Genomic DNA, 17,901 nt, shown 5'->3' with positions numbered 1-17,901 from the left:
TGCTTTGCTATCGCTATGAAAATGGCCTTAAATGTGTATTTGTGTATACTGCCTACACGTGGAGCCACTATGTATGTATCCAGCAAGAATCTGAAAAGGATGGCTTAAGAAAAAGTCATGTTAGGGTAGAAATACTCTCTACTGGTGAATGCCAGATGGTGAGGGGTAAGGATGGGAAGATATACAACCTCTGATAGTTATAGAATTATTTAAAAGCTTTGCTAATAAACAACAAGAAATAATTAGAAAGAAATTATTACAAACAAAATTTATTAGACAAACACATCAATAGATTGAGTTTAAGGATTTGGTTGGGAACTCACTGGCCCTTTTAAAGCAGCGGATGTCCAAAGTCACACACTTCGAGCATTACTCTGTTAAAATGCGTAGAAACATGAAAGGTCAGGAAACACAGTGCTCCTGGCCCACAAACAGACAAGCCTCCCCCCTCCCTCCCCAGTCCCTCTCTTCAACTGGAGTCTTCCCGTACCTGAGAGGAAAGTAATGTTTCCCAGGTCTTACAGAAATTCAGTTTCTTTGTTACAGATCCTACTTCTGTGCATGCCTGCTCCTGATACATGGAATGTTGCTCTTGAGAAACCCACGAATAGTTACTGAGGGAGTGTTTATCAACAAGTAAAGTTAATAAAATAATATTCTCTATTACAGTAACTGCATTTTTAATATCATCTGGGACCCTTATCTTTCAGAAAGTTTAATGCATTGTTTGGGGACACATTTCTTCTTCAGCATAGGAGGGAAAGAGTCTAATTAATAAATTATAATTAAATAATACATACACTCAAATGTGATGAGATTCACATGAATGTGAAATCTTCATTTAATTTGGAAGAAGGGGGGTATATTTTCTCATTCTTGATAAGAACAGAAGTAGATATCTCAAGGTTGTAATATCCTGTGTTCCTAAAACCAAGTAATGTGCTTTTATTTTATAAGAAGCCATTGATCTTTATTAATGACATAGGCTACCAAGAAATAGCAAGGAATATGGTATCCATACAGATACTGCCCAGCCTCGAGTCATCCAATAAAGATGAGAGTGAAAGATACATGACCTAGTCAGGGAGGTCTGGGTTTTGGAAATATGGGCTACAAATTATATTACATAAAAAACTGAAGAAGAGTATTCCAGATAAAGCCAGCAAGAGAATTTTACAGGACTAATTCTTAAGAGAGATAATAAAAGCAGCAGTTAGAAAGCATGTCCATATATTAAGTTCCTGCAGTTGAATCCATCATATGTGTGCCTTTTGCGTCCATGATATGCCCAATAATTATTTCTTTTACTGCTCTTAACAACCTTTTGCTTGTTTACCATGCCACCACGGAGAGTCTGTGTGGAACTGAATATCTTTCAAGTCAGTATCTTAGATGAAGCTCTAAAAATGTTAAGTCTGTTTTTAAAAATATAGTCTAGTTCATAACTGCGGTGTATGCTGAAGGAGAGAACTCTCCTTGATCACTATTGAGAGCTTAGGACTTGCTGGGAACAGACATATTAGCCAAGACTGAAGTTTTACAATATCAAACACTGCAAATCATAACGGGCAGTCCCATGTATAGTCCTCAAGATTTCAGTTGTGCCACTGGTCCCTTTGTTATTGTTATGCCTTTGGGGCCATAGCCATGGTTTGTGAAAGCGGTTCTCAAAACTTGCGGTAGCGGGGAACAGCGCTCTACCTAAGGAGGCAAGTCGAGCTGTAAACCCCTGAATTTCCCAGCACGAACTTCTGGTCTTCTCCGAAAACTTAGGTACCCATTTTCTCAGCAATAGCCCGTGGAGCGACTGTCTGGAATAAGAGTTGCTCTCAAGTCCTAATCTTAAAAGAAAGATGTAAAAACATAGAGCGTTACGCCTTTAAAAATTGGTCCATCTCAAGGCGGCAGTGTGCGCTCACAGACTCAATTCTCTCCAACTTTGTGCAGTGTTTGGAAGGAACCGCTGGATTGGGGCCAGTAACCAAGTATGAAATGGGAAACAATCGGCTCCGAAAAGGGAAACAAAAACAACTGGGCTCTGAGAGAGCCAAAATCTTTGCGGATTCCGTCCTCGGGAGCCGCTGGGAGGACGGGTCTTGACTCTCTTCGGACTCCAGGCCAGCCGCGGGGCCAGCCGCGCGCCTCCGAACACCCAGACCCTCAGAAAGAGCCCTTGAACTGAACGAAGCCTGACCCACGGGGAACAGCAGGTCCAGACACGGGGAGCTTTAAGGACGGCTTCCGTCTCCGGATACTCTGAAACGTGGCAGGTCCTTGATTCCCCTTAGTGGACCGCTTGGATCCCGGGGTTCCGCACGGGGGGAAGGCGCGCACCTGGGAGCCGCAGGCGGCCTTTCCCTGCCCTCTGGCGGCGCCTCCAGGCAGCCTGCAGGGAAGGGGCGCACAGACACCCGCGCACCAGGAGGGGGCGGTCCCTGCTCATCGGCGCCCCTCGGTAGGGTGGGGACCACAAGTCCACGCCAATCACTCGTGAGTCCAGACGAAGAGGGGTCCAAGGGGCTCGGGGGTTCATAGATGCGGGGCGTAGAAAGGGGTCAGGTAGGAGGGCCCGAGGAAGGGCGCGAAGGAGCCCCCGGCGGCCGTCAGCGGGAAGGAGGCGGCGGCCGGGAAAAGGACGTTGGCCGCCGAGTAGGAGGGGAAAGTCTGGAAAGGATGCGCGCCCGGGCCCGGCGGACCTGGGCTGCCCCCTGCGCCGCCGCCGCCGCTCGCCGCCGCAGCCCCGGGCTGGGGCGCGCCACCTCCCGCCTGCGCCGCACCTTCGGCGCCGGGGTTCTGCTTCTTCCACTTGGTCCTGCGGTTCTGGAACCAAATTTTGACCTGCGTCTCAGTGAGGCTGAGCGAGAGCGCGAGGTTCAGGCGCTCGCACACGGACAGGTAGCGCGTGGCCCGGAACTTGTTCTCCAGAGCCACTAGCTGCTCGTAGGTGAAGGCGGTGCGTGCGCGCCGCGGCTTGGAGCCGCTGGGCTCCGCGCGCCGGCGCCTGGGCCGTGGGGAGCCGGGAGTGCCCGCGAGGCCGCCAGCGCCGCTCTCCCCTGCCGCCGAGGCCGCGGCCCGCGCCTCGGGGGAGAGTGTCAGGCCCGCCTGCAGGTGCGCAGCCGGTTCCCCGCGCCGCCGCCGCGCGTCCTCCACATCCTCGTCCTCCTCTTCCGCCTCTTCCTCCTCCGACCCCTCCAGAGGGGACGCCAAGCCGGCGCCGCGGCCCGCAGCATCTGGAGGAGAAGGGGACGGTGATCAGAAGCCGGGAACCACCCAGCCCGTCCTGGTCCCCGGACCTGCTTCTCGTCCTCCCCAGAGTAGGCGGCAATCTCCCCAACTCAGAGCCCTGCCCTGCCCCTCTCCGAGATTGCGTTCCCTGCCACCACCCCACGGCACCCCATGCAGAGTGCCCAGCTCTTCCCAGGAGATGGGAGTTAGGGTTGCGGTGCCTCCTGTCTTTACTCATCTACAACCTAGTAGGTATCCAAGAAGTGTATTTGGAATCAATGGATGACACCCTGCATTAAGAAAAAATAACGAGCTCATTGGACAACCTTATAAGAGCGTTGTATTACACATTAAGACATGGAGATGTCAAGTGCGTTTAGGGCTCTCTCGCCCTGTCCCTAGAAGCCTGTTTGGGTCTGGAACCCCCTAGCAATTAAAAAAAGAAGTTATTAAGCGCCCCTCTCCTCCCTTTTAAAGTGAAATTCCCTCTTTCCCATCTTCTCTCTGCTGCCGTGTTAATAGAGTTTCAGATTTGTGCGGGGCCGGATCGATAGATGTCATCTATTAAAGGTAAGTTTTAATCGAACAATATTAGGATCAGACAGGGAAAGGGGGTTTGAAGTCGGTACCTGCAAGCTGCGGGCAGGAGATATGCAGGCTCCAGTAATAGAATATCGATCAGAGAGGTGGGGCAAGGGGAGAGCGGCCCCTGCGAGGGGCGATTGGAACAATTACCCGGCCTGCCGCCCAGGCGCAAGCGCGGCCGCCAGAGGCGCCCAGAGCCCCAGACCATCACCGCTAAACTTGGGGGAGGAAAAGCGGTGGTGGGCAGGGGGGAGACTGCCAGACTTCAAGCCTCTCCCTGCGCTGCGCCCCTGAACTTTGGCGTCCCTCCAAGGGAACCTCGTGCCCAGGCCTCACCCAGCTCTGGTCCTGCTGTCCTTGGTCTTTCATTTCAGACACAAACTTTCCTGGACTCCTCATCAGGTGTCCACCAGAGTTAGGAGTTAAGTCAAACAGGGTTTGGAGAGAAAGGACAAAAGAGTCTCCCACCACCCCAAGCCACCTGGACCCCAGTCCAGCCAACCACTGGGTCTGGGGAGACTGAGCGTGTGGGCAGGGGATTCTTTGCTGTTGTCTCTGGAGGGCTGGAAGGGCCCCCTGTGTGCGCCACCGGACCTCACTGCCTGCAAAGACTTCAGACACTTCATTCATCAGTCTCAGCTCCCTCACCCAGAAAATGGAGGTATGATGCTGTCGACCTCCTTAATGACCCTGTCTACCTCACAGGTTTTGAAGTTTTCCCTGACTTGTATCCCAGTCTCTAGCCCAGGTCCTGGCACATGGTGGGAGTATTAAATGCTCAATAAGTGAACAAGCCTGGCTAAACTGGGTGCTGGGTAAGTATTAGTTTCCACTGCCGGTCAATCAGAGCTGAGGTGCTTACTCACTTGGCAGGTGAGCAGGGATAAGCTTCGGTGGCAAATCTCTGACCTGGGATGCTGCGGGGAGCGGGGGGTGTCCCCCTATATGCCTCTTCCTGCGGCTTCCCTGGTGGCTCAGATCGTAGAGAATCTGCCCGCATTGGGGGAGACCCAGGTTCGATCCCTGGGTCGGAAAGATCTCCTGGAGAAGGGAATGGCAACCCACTCCAGTATTCTTGCCCGGAGAATCCCATGAAGAGAGGAGCCTGGTGGGCTACAGTCCATGGGGTCTCAGAGAGTCGGACACGACTGAGTGCCTAACACTTTCACTGCTCCTCCACTTTTTTCAGTCCTCTTCCTGTGCGCCTTCTCCCCTTTGGGGAAGACGCCGCCAAGGTCTGCTCACCCGATCCCGGGCCGTCCTTCCCACCTTCCCACCGCAGCATCTAAGCTGGGGTTTTCCGGGGCCCGAGGCCGCCTCGATTCCTTACCAGGCGCCTCTCGCTGCGGAACCGGGTCCCGGCTGGCGTCCTTCCTTCCTTCGGCCTCTGCCAAACTTTTCTTGGCTTCCCGGAGAGCCGGACGCACGGCTGGGAGCGCAGAGCGGGTGAATTTCTGCGGGTCCAAGATGTCCAGAACCGAGAAGGAGATCTTGTGGTGGGAGGGAGCCGCCTTGGCCCCGCCGTCCTGCCATGCCAGCATGCCCCAGAGGCCGGCGGCGCGGGGTCCGGGGTGGTAGTGCTCGGGCTTGCTTTAGGCTGTGGCTTGGCCGCCGCTCTCTGCCGGTAGGAGGGTCGAGGCAGCCAAGTGAAACTGGGGAGGGGGGCGCGGAGGCGGGGCGGGGAGAGAGTGGCCGGAGGTTGCGCGCGGATTGGCACTTGGGCTGCCCCAGGCCCCCGCCACGTGCAGGGCGCGCTAGCAGAAGTCCCCAAGACTACCCCGAGCTTTACCCGGACCTCCAGGCTCGGCGAGGGGGCGCCTCGGTGCGTCCGGTGCGCGCGCCCGCCTGGACAGAGCCGCGGGCTCAGCGCGCCTCCGCCCAACCTGCTGGGACTCCGGGTGAGCGAGGGAGGGACCTTCGGAAGCTTTCGTCCCGGAGGTCTTCCCAATACACCCACTCCGGCTCGGGCTTGGATTTGCACCCTTGCTCCAGGGCACCCGCCTTTGAGTTGGGGACGCAGTTGAGTCCAGAACTGATTACACGAAGGCAACGCTCAGCACATCGCCTGCTTCGCCAATGCATCACAGTAATGGCCTCGGACCTGACCACTTCTGATTTAAAAGCTTTCATGTTCTCACAGTTTACAGTTTACAAAGCCCTTCCACGTGCGCTATCTCGTTTGATCTTCTGAGCAGCCCTGTGCGGTGGGCGTGGCCTGACAAGTCTTTATCCCAGTTTTAAGATGAGAAAAGGTAGAATGAGGTTCAAAGGTGAGAAGTGATGTTGCCCAGGGCCACTGTTCGTTGGTGACAGAGTCTGGATTTGAACCCGGGTCTCCTTTCCTGAACCACTATTCTTTACAGTAAGTCCTGTTATTTCTCTAGTAAAGTCCAGGTTGCGGACTGGACAAAACCCAGGTTGTGACAGAGGCTGTCCCTTCCAACCTGGAGCCTAGCCAGGTTAGGGAGCAGCAGGGGGTTCGGAGAGATGTCTGAGCCCCAGCCAAGATGCTCTGGTGAGAATAGGTGAGCTAGGCGCAGGCGGCTGTCCTGAGCTGTGGAGACTCCAGGCACGACCCCTGATCCCCTTCAGGCCTTCTTCACGGTCACAGGTTTGATCATTTGCACAGTTATTGCCTGTCTGGGAGGCAGGTTGCATCTTTGACCCCCCATCCTCCCAACTGTCCCAAGAAGGAAAAGGTTAAAAGATGTTTTGCCTGGTTTGGATAAAAAGCTTGCATCTAACCCACCAAGTCCCATGGGGATGGGCCACAGCAGTCCTTGGGGGAGCTTCCACCAGCCACGCCCTTCTTAAATTCCCCTTCTTTTGTTGCTTGGGGAACAGTCTGAGCTCTAAGTATTTATCTCAGCGGCAATTTCTGAGGCTTCTCCGACCCCTCAGCCCAGCGCTACCTCTAAGGCTGCAGTCCCTTTCTTCCTTGCCCCATGGGGTTTTTGAACAATGACTTGGCAGTTAAGATTGTCTGAGCAGGTAGGAGTAGGAAGGGGAGGAGAAACCTTCCACTAAAGTGCAGTGGGGGCAGGGGCGGGGTGCTGGGGCTAATTCCATCTGTTATTGAAGAGGAGATCTTACAGGCCAGCTTCTTGGAGCTTTTCTCATTCAAAGCTCATGGCCCCTCCCAGAGGCGGTCACTGTATTCCCTGGGGACTTTAAAGCCCTGCCGAAATTCGAGCCAGCTCCAGTCCCAAAGCTGAGATGAACTGTGCTTTCAAAGGAAATCAGGGAAGGAAGTGCCCTGGCCAAGCCCGCCGGACCACCTCCCGTCAGAGGGAATGCACGCCTAGGGAAACCAAAGAAAGATGGCCAGGGCTGTAAACCGTGGTGCCCAGGAACCTGGATTGCCAATCACAGAACCTTCCAGGTCTCCGATAGGGTAGTTTGGGTTTTGTTTTGACAACTCTTTCTCACCCAATTCTCACCTGATTACAAAAAAAAAAAAAAAAATCTTTCTTAAACAACAAGGTCCTACTGTATAGCAGAGGGAAATATATCCAATACCCTGTGATAAACCATAATGGAAAAGAATATGAAAAAGAATGCAGGTACATGTTTAAGTGAATCACTTGGCTGTACGGCTGAAATGACTACATTGTAAATGGGTGTGTGTGTGTGTTAGTCACTCAGTCTTGTCCGACTCTTTGCGACCCCGTGGACTGTAGCCCACCAGGCTCCTCTGTCCATGGAATTCCCCAGGCAAGGATACTGGAGTGGGTAACCGTTCCCATCTCCAGGGGATCTTCCTGACCCACGGATCGAACCCAGGTCTCCTGCACTGCAGGCAGATTCTTTACCATCTGAGCCATCAAGGAAGACCCAAATCAAGTATACTTCAATACATTTCAATACTGAAATCAAGTATACGTCTATAAAACAAAATTTTTAAAAAATCTTCTCTTTCTGTCCCCTTCCCCACTGATCCCACTCCCCTTTTACATTTTTCCACTCACATTTATGTTTTTTCATATTTAGGTTCTCCATGGTAGCTAGAAATAGGTCTTTTTAAGGGACCTACAGAATGGACATTTCTGGCTCCCCATGGTTCCTCTCCTTCTCTGTTCTCCTCTGAGAAATTCTGAGGTCACTTTCAGGGGAACATGGGCTGGCATTCCAGAGGGCACCCCATGTCCCCAACCAGAGGGACCTGGAAGGTACAGAAGCCAGGGCAGGCCAAACCCAGTCATATTCTTTTCACTTAATCAACTGTCTCCAAAAATTTTTGTTCAAATAATTTGAATCATCTTTCCTTTGAGTTCTGCAGGTGTTAAATATAGAAAAGGATAAGAAAAAGGAGAAGCAACAAATTGGAATGTCAAGAACACATAAAGGCCATGTGCTGTAAGACTGTGCATCTTTAAGAACTCTTAGTAGTTATTTAGTTATGTTTTTTCCCTTGCCCTTTATTTCTCCTATATTTCTGATATGTGTGTTCAGTGCTGTATGAAGTTATATGAACTCTTGCATTCAGGACTTGGCTTCTGGAGACAGGTGCACAAGAAACACCATGATGTGGGATTTCCCTGGTGGTCCAGCGGTTAAGACTCTGCATTCCCAATGCAGGGGAGCCAGGTTTGACCCCTGGTCAGGGAACTAGATCTCACATGACACAGTTGAGAGTTCACATACCACAGCTGAAAAATCCTGCATGCCACAAGGAAGACTGACTATCTCCCATGCCACAGCTAAGACCCGACACAGCCAAATAAATAATTAAAAAAAAGAAAAAAAGAAACAGCATGGTGTCTCCCATCAACATTGCAGGAATAGAAAATGCTCCCTCTTACTCACCCAACTTAAAAAGAGACACCTCACCCAGAGAACAGACTAAATTCTTCAATTTGGTAAGGGGTGGAGGCGGCTGGGGGAATTGCTTTTCTGGCCACCTGCTTTGTAAATGACCAGAAAGGCAGTGAGACTTCCTAGAGGAACAATCTGGAGATGTGCTGACTTGCTCACGTCCTCACACATGTATTTATATGCGAGATGTTCCTATGTAATAAGTACATTGGTATCCAGCAAGCCACCTTCTCCCTGTGCTCGGAGCTGATTTGTGTTTTCAGCGTGGGCATTAAAATTCTGCCTGAGTGCTGTCTTTAAATTGCTTTGATGCTAGGCGGGATCCATCCCTGACCTGTCCTGATGGCAAGTGATGGCTGTAACAAGCTCGGGATCAATATTCATAGCGGGTGTCCCAGGCTGATAACACTCGCCAAGACAATGTTCACTATCAGCGCAGACAGCTAAGATATTGCGCCATTAGGGATGTTGTGTTAAATAACCTGATCCATTTCTGGGGCTATTTAATGAATTTCACAGTTTAGATAGTATCTTTAAGGAGAAGGCAAAGGCTATTCCAGAGGCACTGATGCAAATCAATGATGCCAAGCTTCCTGAGCGATTCCACAAAGTGGCCTATACCTCCAGCACAGCCTTGAGAAGCTGCAGCCTGAGCCATGAACAGTGTTAACAATGGAAAGAATTTGCAGTATATGCAGAGGGAGAGCAATCCTAGGAGCTGTGTCAAAGCACCTGAGATAAAATCTGATGTTCCTGAAATAAAACACACCTTAAATTCTCTAAGTAAAACCCTGCAGTTTGGGCCAGCCCATGGGGTAGGTCATTATGCCAGAGAGACAGCTTCATAAGGCACGATGTGGTAACAAAGGGGGAGAAGTGAATCGCGGGTGTCTTCAACTCAAATCGGGCTGCAAAATGGGAGGGGGAGGTGCTGGATTTTAAAAAGAAACTAACCCATAGCAGCAAAATCAGTTGTTACTTGTTTACTTGACTCCATAGTCCTTGTTGGTGGAGAGTTCATTTACAATTAAAGGCTAGCATTTCCCATTTCCCACCAGGGCTTTGAACTCTGACAGCCAAGCAGAGCAAGTGTTCCTTAAAAAAAAAAAAAAGAAGCTTTGATTTGTGAAAGCTCTTAAAGAGCAGCCACCCATCCCCAGACTGCAACCAAAATAAAAATGTTTACTCAGTATTTTTTGCTTTAAGAAATCAGTGTTTCATTTTGGAAATCAACAAGTTTAAAAAACAATCAACTCCTTTATTTCAGAAATTGTGGAGGAAGCATCAAAGGAGGTGTGAAGGCAGTGGGAGGAGGGTATTGTCCTGGTAACAACAGCAAGCATTCGCAATAGCTCTTCTTTCTTGGGCACTTTCTATGGACCAGGCACTGGGCTGAGCTTTTTGCTTATTTTGGGTTATTTCATTTAACCCTCGCCACGACCCCACGAAGCAGGCACTGTTATACCCCCAGCTTACAGTCGAGAAAACCAAGCTTTGAGAGCTTCAGAGTGACTTTTGCCATGACCCCAGAGCTAGGAAGTAGGGAAGCTGAGATTTGAACCAGGGTAGTTAGATTTTTAGAGCCTGATTCAGTAACGTTCTTCTCTTATAGGAAGCCACATTCCTGCCCCAGGGTGAAATCCCATTGCAGACATTTATCAAATGGCTTTCTCTCAAGGTGACACGCGATCTGATATATAGAAGAGGACCTCTGAGAAGTAACTGAACCCAAGCACTGCCTGGGAGGATACGGTGGTGCAGGTTTGGGATCCAGTCTTGGACGCTCTTTCAGCCACTGTTTTCTAATGTTTTAAGATATTCCCAGGAGGAGCCCAAGAGAAGGAAACTGCCAGGCGAGCCAGATTGCGCTGGACATCTGGAAAAGTGGAGAGACATGTCACTGGGAGAAAGAGAATGGGGTGGGAAATGCCAAGTGACAAGATGAGAACATATGAGGAGAGAATTGGGGAAGGACAGGGCCAGCGGAGCAGGGACACAGTGGAGGAGGCTCTTTCTGGGCTCTTTTGATGGTGAGCATCATGTGTCATTGTCCTACCATGCGGAAGAGAGGCATGTGCAGAGTTCAGACAGGGGAGCAAAGTAGGGCTTGGCAGGTATATGAAGCACCTGCTTCCTGGTTGAATGGAGACCCCTGTGATCATTCTTGGAGGTCTCCTGCAAGGCAGGGGACAAAGTCCTCTGTTACCCACACCTGTGCCCAAATTTCATACCTCCAGTCTTTTTTTAAAATTGAAATATAGCTGATTTACAATGTTGTGCTAGTGTCTGGTGGACAGCAAGGTGATTCAGATATATGTGTATACATATACTGTTTTCATATTATTTTCCATTGCGATGTATTATAGGATATTGAATGTAATTTGCAAAGTGAATCAGATCTATATGTATATACATGCCTTCATATTCTTTTCCATTGTGAGATATTACATGATATTGAAGGTAATTCCCTGAGCTGTACAGTAGGAACTTGTTATCTATTTTACATATGTATTAATAGTTTGTATCTCAGTTCAATTCAGTTCAGTCGCTCAGTCGTGTCCGACTCTTTGTGACCCCATGGACTGCAGCACGCCAGGCCTCCCTGTCCATCACTAACTCCCGGAGTTTACCCAGACTTATGTCCATTGAGTCAGTGATACCATCCAACCATCTCATCCTCTGTCGTCCCCTTCTCCTCCTGCCTTCAGTCTTTCCCAGCATCAGGGTCTTTTCAAATAAGTCAGCTCTACACATTAGGTGGCCAAAGTATTCGAGTTTCAGCTTCAGCATCAGTCCTTCCAGTGAACACCCAGGACTGATCTCCTCTAGGATGGACTGGTTGGACCTCCTTGCCGTCCCAGGGCCTCTCGAGATACAGATACGAACTTGCTCTATGTCCAGTTCAGTCTGCATCTGCTGCTGTCAAATTCCTAGTTTATCCCTCCTCCACTCCCTTTCTTCTTGGTAATCATGTTTGTTTTCCATGTCTTTGAGTCTGTTTCTGTTTTGTAAATAAGTTTATTTGTATCATATTTTATTTTTGGCTGCGCTATTTGGCTTGTGGGATATTAGTTCTCCAACTAGAGAGAAAACCCCTTGCTCCCTGCAGTGGAAGTGTGGAGTCCTAAGCACTGGAGCACCAGGGAAATCCCATTTGTCTCATATTGTAGATGTCACACATAGGTGACATCATATGGTATTTGTCTTTCTCTGCCTTAATTTAGTATGATCATCTCCAGGTCCATCCATGTTGCTGCAAATGGCATTATTTCCGTCTTTGTTATTATGCCTTTAATATTCTTTTTCCTGGTCTCCTTGCCTCCAGCCTTGCTGCCCCCACAGGCTGTTCACCTCACAAGAGTGTGCAAATTCCAGCCCTCGGAGGGCCGGCCCCTGGCCCCCACGACCAATCTAGCTGGGCCAGGAGCCTGGCAGGTTAGAGTGCCCGCGTGCCACATCGAGGGGCTGCTGCTACTCATCTGGCCCTTACAGAAAGGCTGACCAGTGTGACCAGATCTGTATATTGCCTCAAAGAAACTGGAAATCTGAATTTTTATGTGACATTCCCAAAGTGTTAAATGCTAGTGAACAATTCACAGGGCTTCTGCAGTAGTTCAGCGGTAAAGAACCCGCCTGCCATGCAGGAGATGCAGCGTCGGTCCCTGGACAGGCTATGTTCTGGGTAAGATGTGTGTGGGTTCCCTGCCCACGCATGCTACCTTCTCAGAGATGCTGGCCCGACCCCGGATCCAGCCTGGATGGATGTCTCTTGCTTTGCCACATGAGCATCCTCACCCTGTTTTCTAGTACTGGTAGTTTGACTTTGCTCAGGTATCCCAATCCACGTATGTAGTAGTGGTGGGACTGCCAATCGAGTGTCCCAGGGTGGGAGCAGCCTCCTGTAGGACCCCCCCCCCCCAAATCAGGCTCTCTTCCTGGGAATCTGAAGCAGAGTGACTGACACTGACCTGAGGCTGCTGCATCCTAGCAGCAATGCCTGAAAGAAACCGTCTATTATTTTGCACACCTGGAAGTGATGGTTCTGGTACTGTCTGAGGTCTGGTTGAGCATTTCAAGTTTTCTTCTGTAAACTGTCTTAAAGCCTTCCCCATTCTCCCCTCCCCCTGCCCCCATTTTGGAATTCAATTAGCTGGGGTCAGAGAGCCCTGACCAGGACAGCCTTTACCCCACTGTATGGGATACAAACTGCTTGTTCCTTGGGCTGACCTGAAGCCAGAGGCTTTGTGCATTTGTCTTTGTGCTTGTTAGCACCTGGCGCTTAGCAGATCAAAGAGTTGAAAGGAATAAACTGTGGCCCAATAGCATAAACCCAGGGCTCCTGAGCTTGATTGAGATGGAGTGGGGACTTCTCTGGTGGTCCAGTGGTAAAGAATTCACCTGCTAATGCAGGGGACATGGGTTCGATCCCTGGTCTGGGAAGATTCCACATGCAATGGGGCAGGTAAGCCCATAAGCTGTAACTGAAGCTCTAGAGTTGGTGCTCTGCAACAAGAGAAGCTACTGCAGTGAGAAGCCTGCACACCGCAAGGAGGAATAGCCCCAGTTGCTGCAACCAGAGAAAGCCCGCACCCAGCAACGAGGACCCAGCACGGCCAAAAATAAATAAACCAAAATTTTAAAAAAAGAAGATTGGAAACCCTACGCCTTAAGAAGGGGTACAGGCTCAGCTGAAAACAAGAATGAAATGCAGACATGATTAGCTATGGATCGGGTTTTATAGTAGATCCTACTTCTTTTTTTTTTTTTTTTAGTTCTCCCAGTTTATTGCTACCAACCCATCTCCCTCCACCCCCGTGCACACATGCTCAGCCATGTAACCCCATGGGCTGCAGCCTGCCAGGCTCCTCTGTCCATAGACTTTTCCAGGCAAGAATACTGGAGTGGGTTGCCATTTCCTTCTCTGATCCAACTTCTTCAGGGGAAATTCCACAGGGCTGTGGAAGAACCTTATGCTTTTATGATGGGCAATTATGCTCTTTGCAGAAGAAAACTGCTGGGACAGAAAAGAATGGAGAAAAGAGTTTATTTATATCCCCCTCCACCCAGCTGCAGGTCAGCAGTGGCCACATTCCTGTGTGAAGCCCGCAGCTCTCTTGGCTATAGGTCTTAGGTGGTTGTAGTCTTCACCCTCATGACCTACACACCTCCCAAAAGCCCGCCCCCTAATACCATCACCTTAGGGGTTAGGATTGCAACACACGACTATGAGAACATAAACTTTCAGACCACAACAACCTTGTTACAATGCCATCTTTTTGCTGGGGGCATCTCTCCCCCACCCCCAACTGCATTCTATGTGGCCATGGGGATATTATACACAAGCGCCTCTCCCCAGCCCCTAAGTCAGGCTGGACCATCACAGTACCACTTCCCTCTGAACACAGACATGAGGGCCAGTCAGAGTTCTTCCTGCAACTCTCAGAGCAAGTTGAGGAAAAGTTCTTTATTGAGTGGTTCACCCAGGGCTCTGTGGGGCTGGAAGTGCCGGAGTTCTCCCTTACCCTGACCCCACTGCTAGAGAGAGCCTGGCCAGGCCACAAGAGAAGGAATCCAGAGAGGGGGGCAGTCAGTCAGTCATTTCAGTCGCTCAGTCGTGTCTGACTCTGTGACCCCATGGACTGCAGCACGCCAGGCCTCCCTGTCCTTCACTATCTCCTGGAGTTTGTGCAAACTCATGCCCATTGAGTCGGTGATGCCATCTCATCCTCTGTCATCCCCTTCTCCTCCTGCCTTCAGTCTTTCCCAGCATCAGGGTTTTTTTTCCCGATGACTCAGTCTTTGCATCAGGTGGCCAAAGTACTGGAGTTTCAGCTTCAGTGTCAGTCCTTCCAGTGAACACCCAGGACTGATCTCCTTTAGGATGGACTGGTTGGATCTCCTTGCAGTCCAAGGGACTCTCAAGACTCTTCCCCAACACTACAGTTCAAAAGCATCAACTCTTCGGTGCTCAGCTTTCTTTATAGTCCAACTTTCATATCCATACATGACCACTGGAAAAACCATAGCTTTGACTAGACAGAACTTTGTTGGCAAAGTAATGTCTCTGTTTTTTAATATGCTGTCTATGTTGGTCATAGCGTTTCTTCCAAGGAGCAAGAGAGGGGGCAGACTCAGGAAATGGAGAGTCAGGGAGCCCAGAATGCCTCCATTCATGCCTTGGAACCAGACACACCTGGAGCCATAAATGACTAGACCGTCTACATGAGCCAATAGATTCCTCAACTTAAGCCATTTGAAATCGGGTTTCTGTCACTGGCAACCAAAGAGTCCTAGTTAATACAAACAAATCTGGAAGGATAATACACACATCTATTCAGCAATAGAGGATTGGAAGGATTCATATTTAAGCTGAAATTCAGACATGATTTGTAGACTTGTTATTGGAAATGTAAGAGGCCAAGCTCTGTAGATGAAATATGCCTCCCTGGACACTGGAGGGTTAATGTGCCACTTCACTAGCTTTGGCCCAAAACATATAAACAAGAGTCTATTGGGTCAGGATTCTGGGGCAGCTTTTTTCTCCTGGTATAAAGGCCAAGACTCAATTGTCACAGGCCCTTTCTCCTTTTCCTTCCCCTTTGCCTGAAATGCAGATGTGATGCCTGGGGCAACAGCAGGTACCTTGAGAGCATGAGAAAGAAGCCATACACTGAGGATGGTCTAGCAGAAAGATGGAAGTAGTCTATTTCCTGACAATTCTGGGAGCTGCTGTACCTGCCCAGGACTGCCTACCTCTTGGCTTCTTGATCTATGAGAAAAAAACAACTCAATCTGGTTGAGCAACTGCAGGTGGGTTTTTGTTATATGCAGTGAAAACAACTCTAATTTATACGATGCCTAGACATGAGTTTGAGCAAACTCTGCGAGATAGTGAAGGACAGGGAAGCCTGGCCTGTTGCAGTCCATGGGGTCGCAGAGTCGGACACAACTGAGTGACTAAACAACAACAAAAATTACATCCAAAGAAAGGTCATGGACTTTTGGGTCAGGTCTGAACCCACACTTAGAGACCTGCTGCTTTGGACCGACATGTCATCCTTCAGGTGAGGGACTTGGGTCCCTGTATTCGTTTCCTATCATTGCTGTAACAAATTACCATAAATTTAGGGGCTTAAAAACCACAAATTTGTTCTCTTACAGCTCTAGAGGCAAGATGTCCTAAAATCAAGGTGTTTTGGGGGAAGGAGAGGGTGGGATGAATTAAGACAGTAGTACTGACATACACACGATCATGTGTAAAACAGATAGCTAGTGGGAAGCTGCTGAATAACAGAGGTAGCTCAGCCTGCTGCCCTGTGATGAGCTAGAGGGGTGAAGAGGTGGGGTGTGGGAGGAAGGCTCAGAAGGTGGGGGACATATGTATGCTTACAGTGGATTCACGTTGATACACAGCAGAAACCAACACGATATTGTGTTGGTTAAAAGTTAAAACAGATATTAAAAGCTAATTAAAAAGTCAAAACTTTTTAAACTTTTTTAAATTAAAATTTGAAACATTAAAAAAGTTAAATTAAAAAAGTTAAAAAAGATATTTGAGAAGTAGGAGTAGGGCAAATATAGACAAAATAAAATATTTTAAAAAACAAGCCTGTAGGGGAGACTCCCTTTCTTCACCTTTTCCAACTGCCAGAGGCTGCCTGCATTTCTTGGCTCATGGCCCCTTCATATTCAAGCCCAGCAGTGTAGCATTTTCGAATCTCTCTCTCTCTCACCTCCATTTCTGTTGTCATGTCTTCTCTGACTCTTCTCCTGCCTCCCTCTATCCTTTACAAGGACTCTTGTGATTAGATTGAGCCCATGTGGATCATCTAGGATAATCTCTCATTTTAAGATCTTTGGCTTAATCACATCTAAAAAGTCCCCTTTGCCATGTAAGGAAACACATCACAGGTCCTGGGCAGTAGCAGGTGGGCATCTTCAAGTAGCCATTATTCTGTCTCCATAATCTCAGATACAGAAAGCTATTTGCCCAAGGTCATGCCCAGCCAGTGGGAGAGGGAGAAGCATGTGTGGGCTCACCCCCACAGGCAGAAGTGCCCTTTTCCTGCCTCCTTATTTGGCATGAAGCTAAAGCCCAGTCAGGCTTCAGGCTGCCCCGCTGCTCAGAAACCACTGCTGCCCTCCACTGCCCACAGAGTCCATCCTCTTGGCTATGTCTGTCACTCACTGGTACTGGCCACATGTTTGATCCATAGCCTTAAAAGTGTCCCTCTTGTTCTCTGCCCAGTCTTAACTCAAAGGTAAAGATCATACTTTAGACCCTTCTGCACCTGTGGAGTGGGGCGGGGGTGGACTTCCAGATAGCACTAGTAGTAAAGACCCCACCTCCCAATGCAAGAGAGGTAAGAGACATGGGTTCGATCCCTAGGTCAGGAAGATTCCCTGGAAGTGGGCATGGTAACCCTCTCCAGAATTCTTGGCTTGAAGAATCCCATGGACAGAGAAGCCTGGCTGGCTATGGTCCATAGGGTTGCAAAGAGTCAGACAGGACTGAAGCGACTTAGGAGACACACGCAGGCACGCGTGTACCCGTGGGACCCACTGAGTCAAGAGAGTTGAAGTTCAACATGTTGATGATGCATGGCTCATTATGGTCCTGGTAGATTATCCAGATCATTCAGTTCCTGTACCCCAGAATCAGGAAGGGGAAAACTACATTTCCCAGACTCCCTTGCAGGTTGGACTAGATGCCACCAAGCCAGACATGGTGAAAGTGAAATGGAGCCAACAGATGAAAAGAGAGACTCTTCTGAGGGAAATGTGCATAGGTTTGGTTCTTTGGGGGCAGTAATGTCAGTCCCTGTCATCTTAAGAACCACATGACTGGGCATTTCTCAGAGCTGCATAGCTCTCTGCTGTGCAGTGCTTGAGCTTGGTTTCCCAGTCCCCTTGGAAATCTGCAAGCTCCTTAATGCCCTGTGTGAACATGCCCTTCTAGCTGGAGTGGTTTCTACTGTCTGCAACTAAGAACCGTGAAAGTGAAAGTCCCTCAGTCGTGTTCAACTCTCTGCGATCCCATGGACTGTATAGGGCATGGAATTCTCCGGGCCAGAATACTGGAGTGGGTAGCCATTCCCTTCTCCAGGGGATCTTGCCAACCCAGGGATCAAACCCAGGTCTCCCACATTGCAGGCAGATTCTTTACCAGCTGAGCCACAAGGGAAACCCAAGAATACTGGAATGGGTAGCCTATCCCTTCTCCAGCGGATCTTCCCACCCCAGGAATCTAACCGGGGTCTCCTACATTGCAGGCAG

The 17,901-nt window shown here is 49.5% G+C and overlaps 1 protein-coding gene and 1 non-coding gene across 2 annotated transcripts; one reads left to right on the top strand and one right to left on the bottom strand.

The window, feature by feature from the left end:
• Nucleotides 1-267: 267 nt before the first annotated feature.
• NKX1-2 (NK1 homeobox 2) lies at nt 268-5,585 on the bottom strand. The gene is made up of 2 exons (XM_043476163.1): nt 5,141-5,585; nt 268-3,230 (listed from the first exon to the last, which is right to left on the bottom strand). The coding sequence occupies exons 1-2, from the start codon at nt 5,349-5,351 to the stop codon at nt 2,530-2,532; spliced, it is 912 nt and encodes a 303-aa protein (XP_043332098.1). The 5' UTR covers nt 5,352-5,585; the 3' UTR covers nt 268-2,529.
• A 2,760-nt stretch (nt 5,586-8,345) lies between these two features.
• On the top strand, nt 8,346-8,418 carry TRNAG-CCC. The gene has a single exon. It is a non-coding gene; the product is annotated as a tRNA-Gly (tRNA).
• The last annotated feature ends 9,483 nt before the right edge of the window (nt 8,419-17,901 follow it).

Source organism: Cervus canadensis, chromosome 8 (genome assembly GCF_019320065.1).
Source record: "Cervus canadensis isolate Bull #8, Minnesota chromosome 8, ASM1932006v1, whole genome shotgun sequence".
Lineage (NCBI taxonomy): Eukaryota > Metazoa > Chordata > Mammalia > Artiodactyla > Cervidae > Cervus > Cervus canadensis.
This window is presented reverse-complemented; position numbering and strand designations above follow the sequence as displayed.

Coding starts and splice junctions, on each gene's coding strand:
- NKX1-2 (XM_043476163.1), bottom strand. CDS start 5,351: ATGCTGGCATGGCAGGACGGCGGGGCCAAGGCGGCTCCCTCCCACCAC. Junction 3,231..5,140: donor TCCGCAGCGAGAGGCGCCTG/GTAAGGAATCGA, acceptor CTTCTCCTCCAG/ATGCTGCGGGCCGCGGCGCC.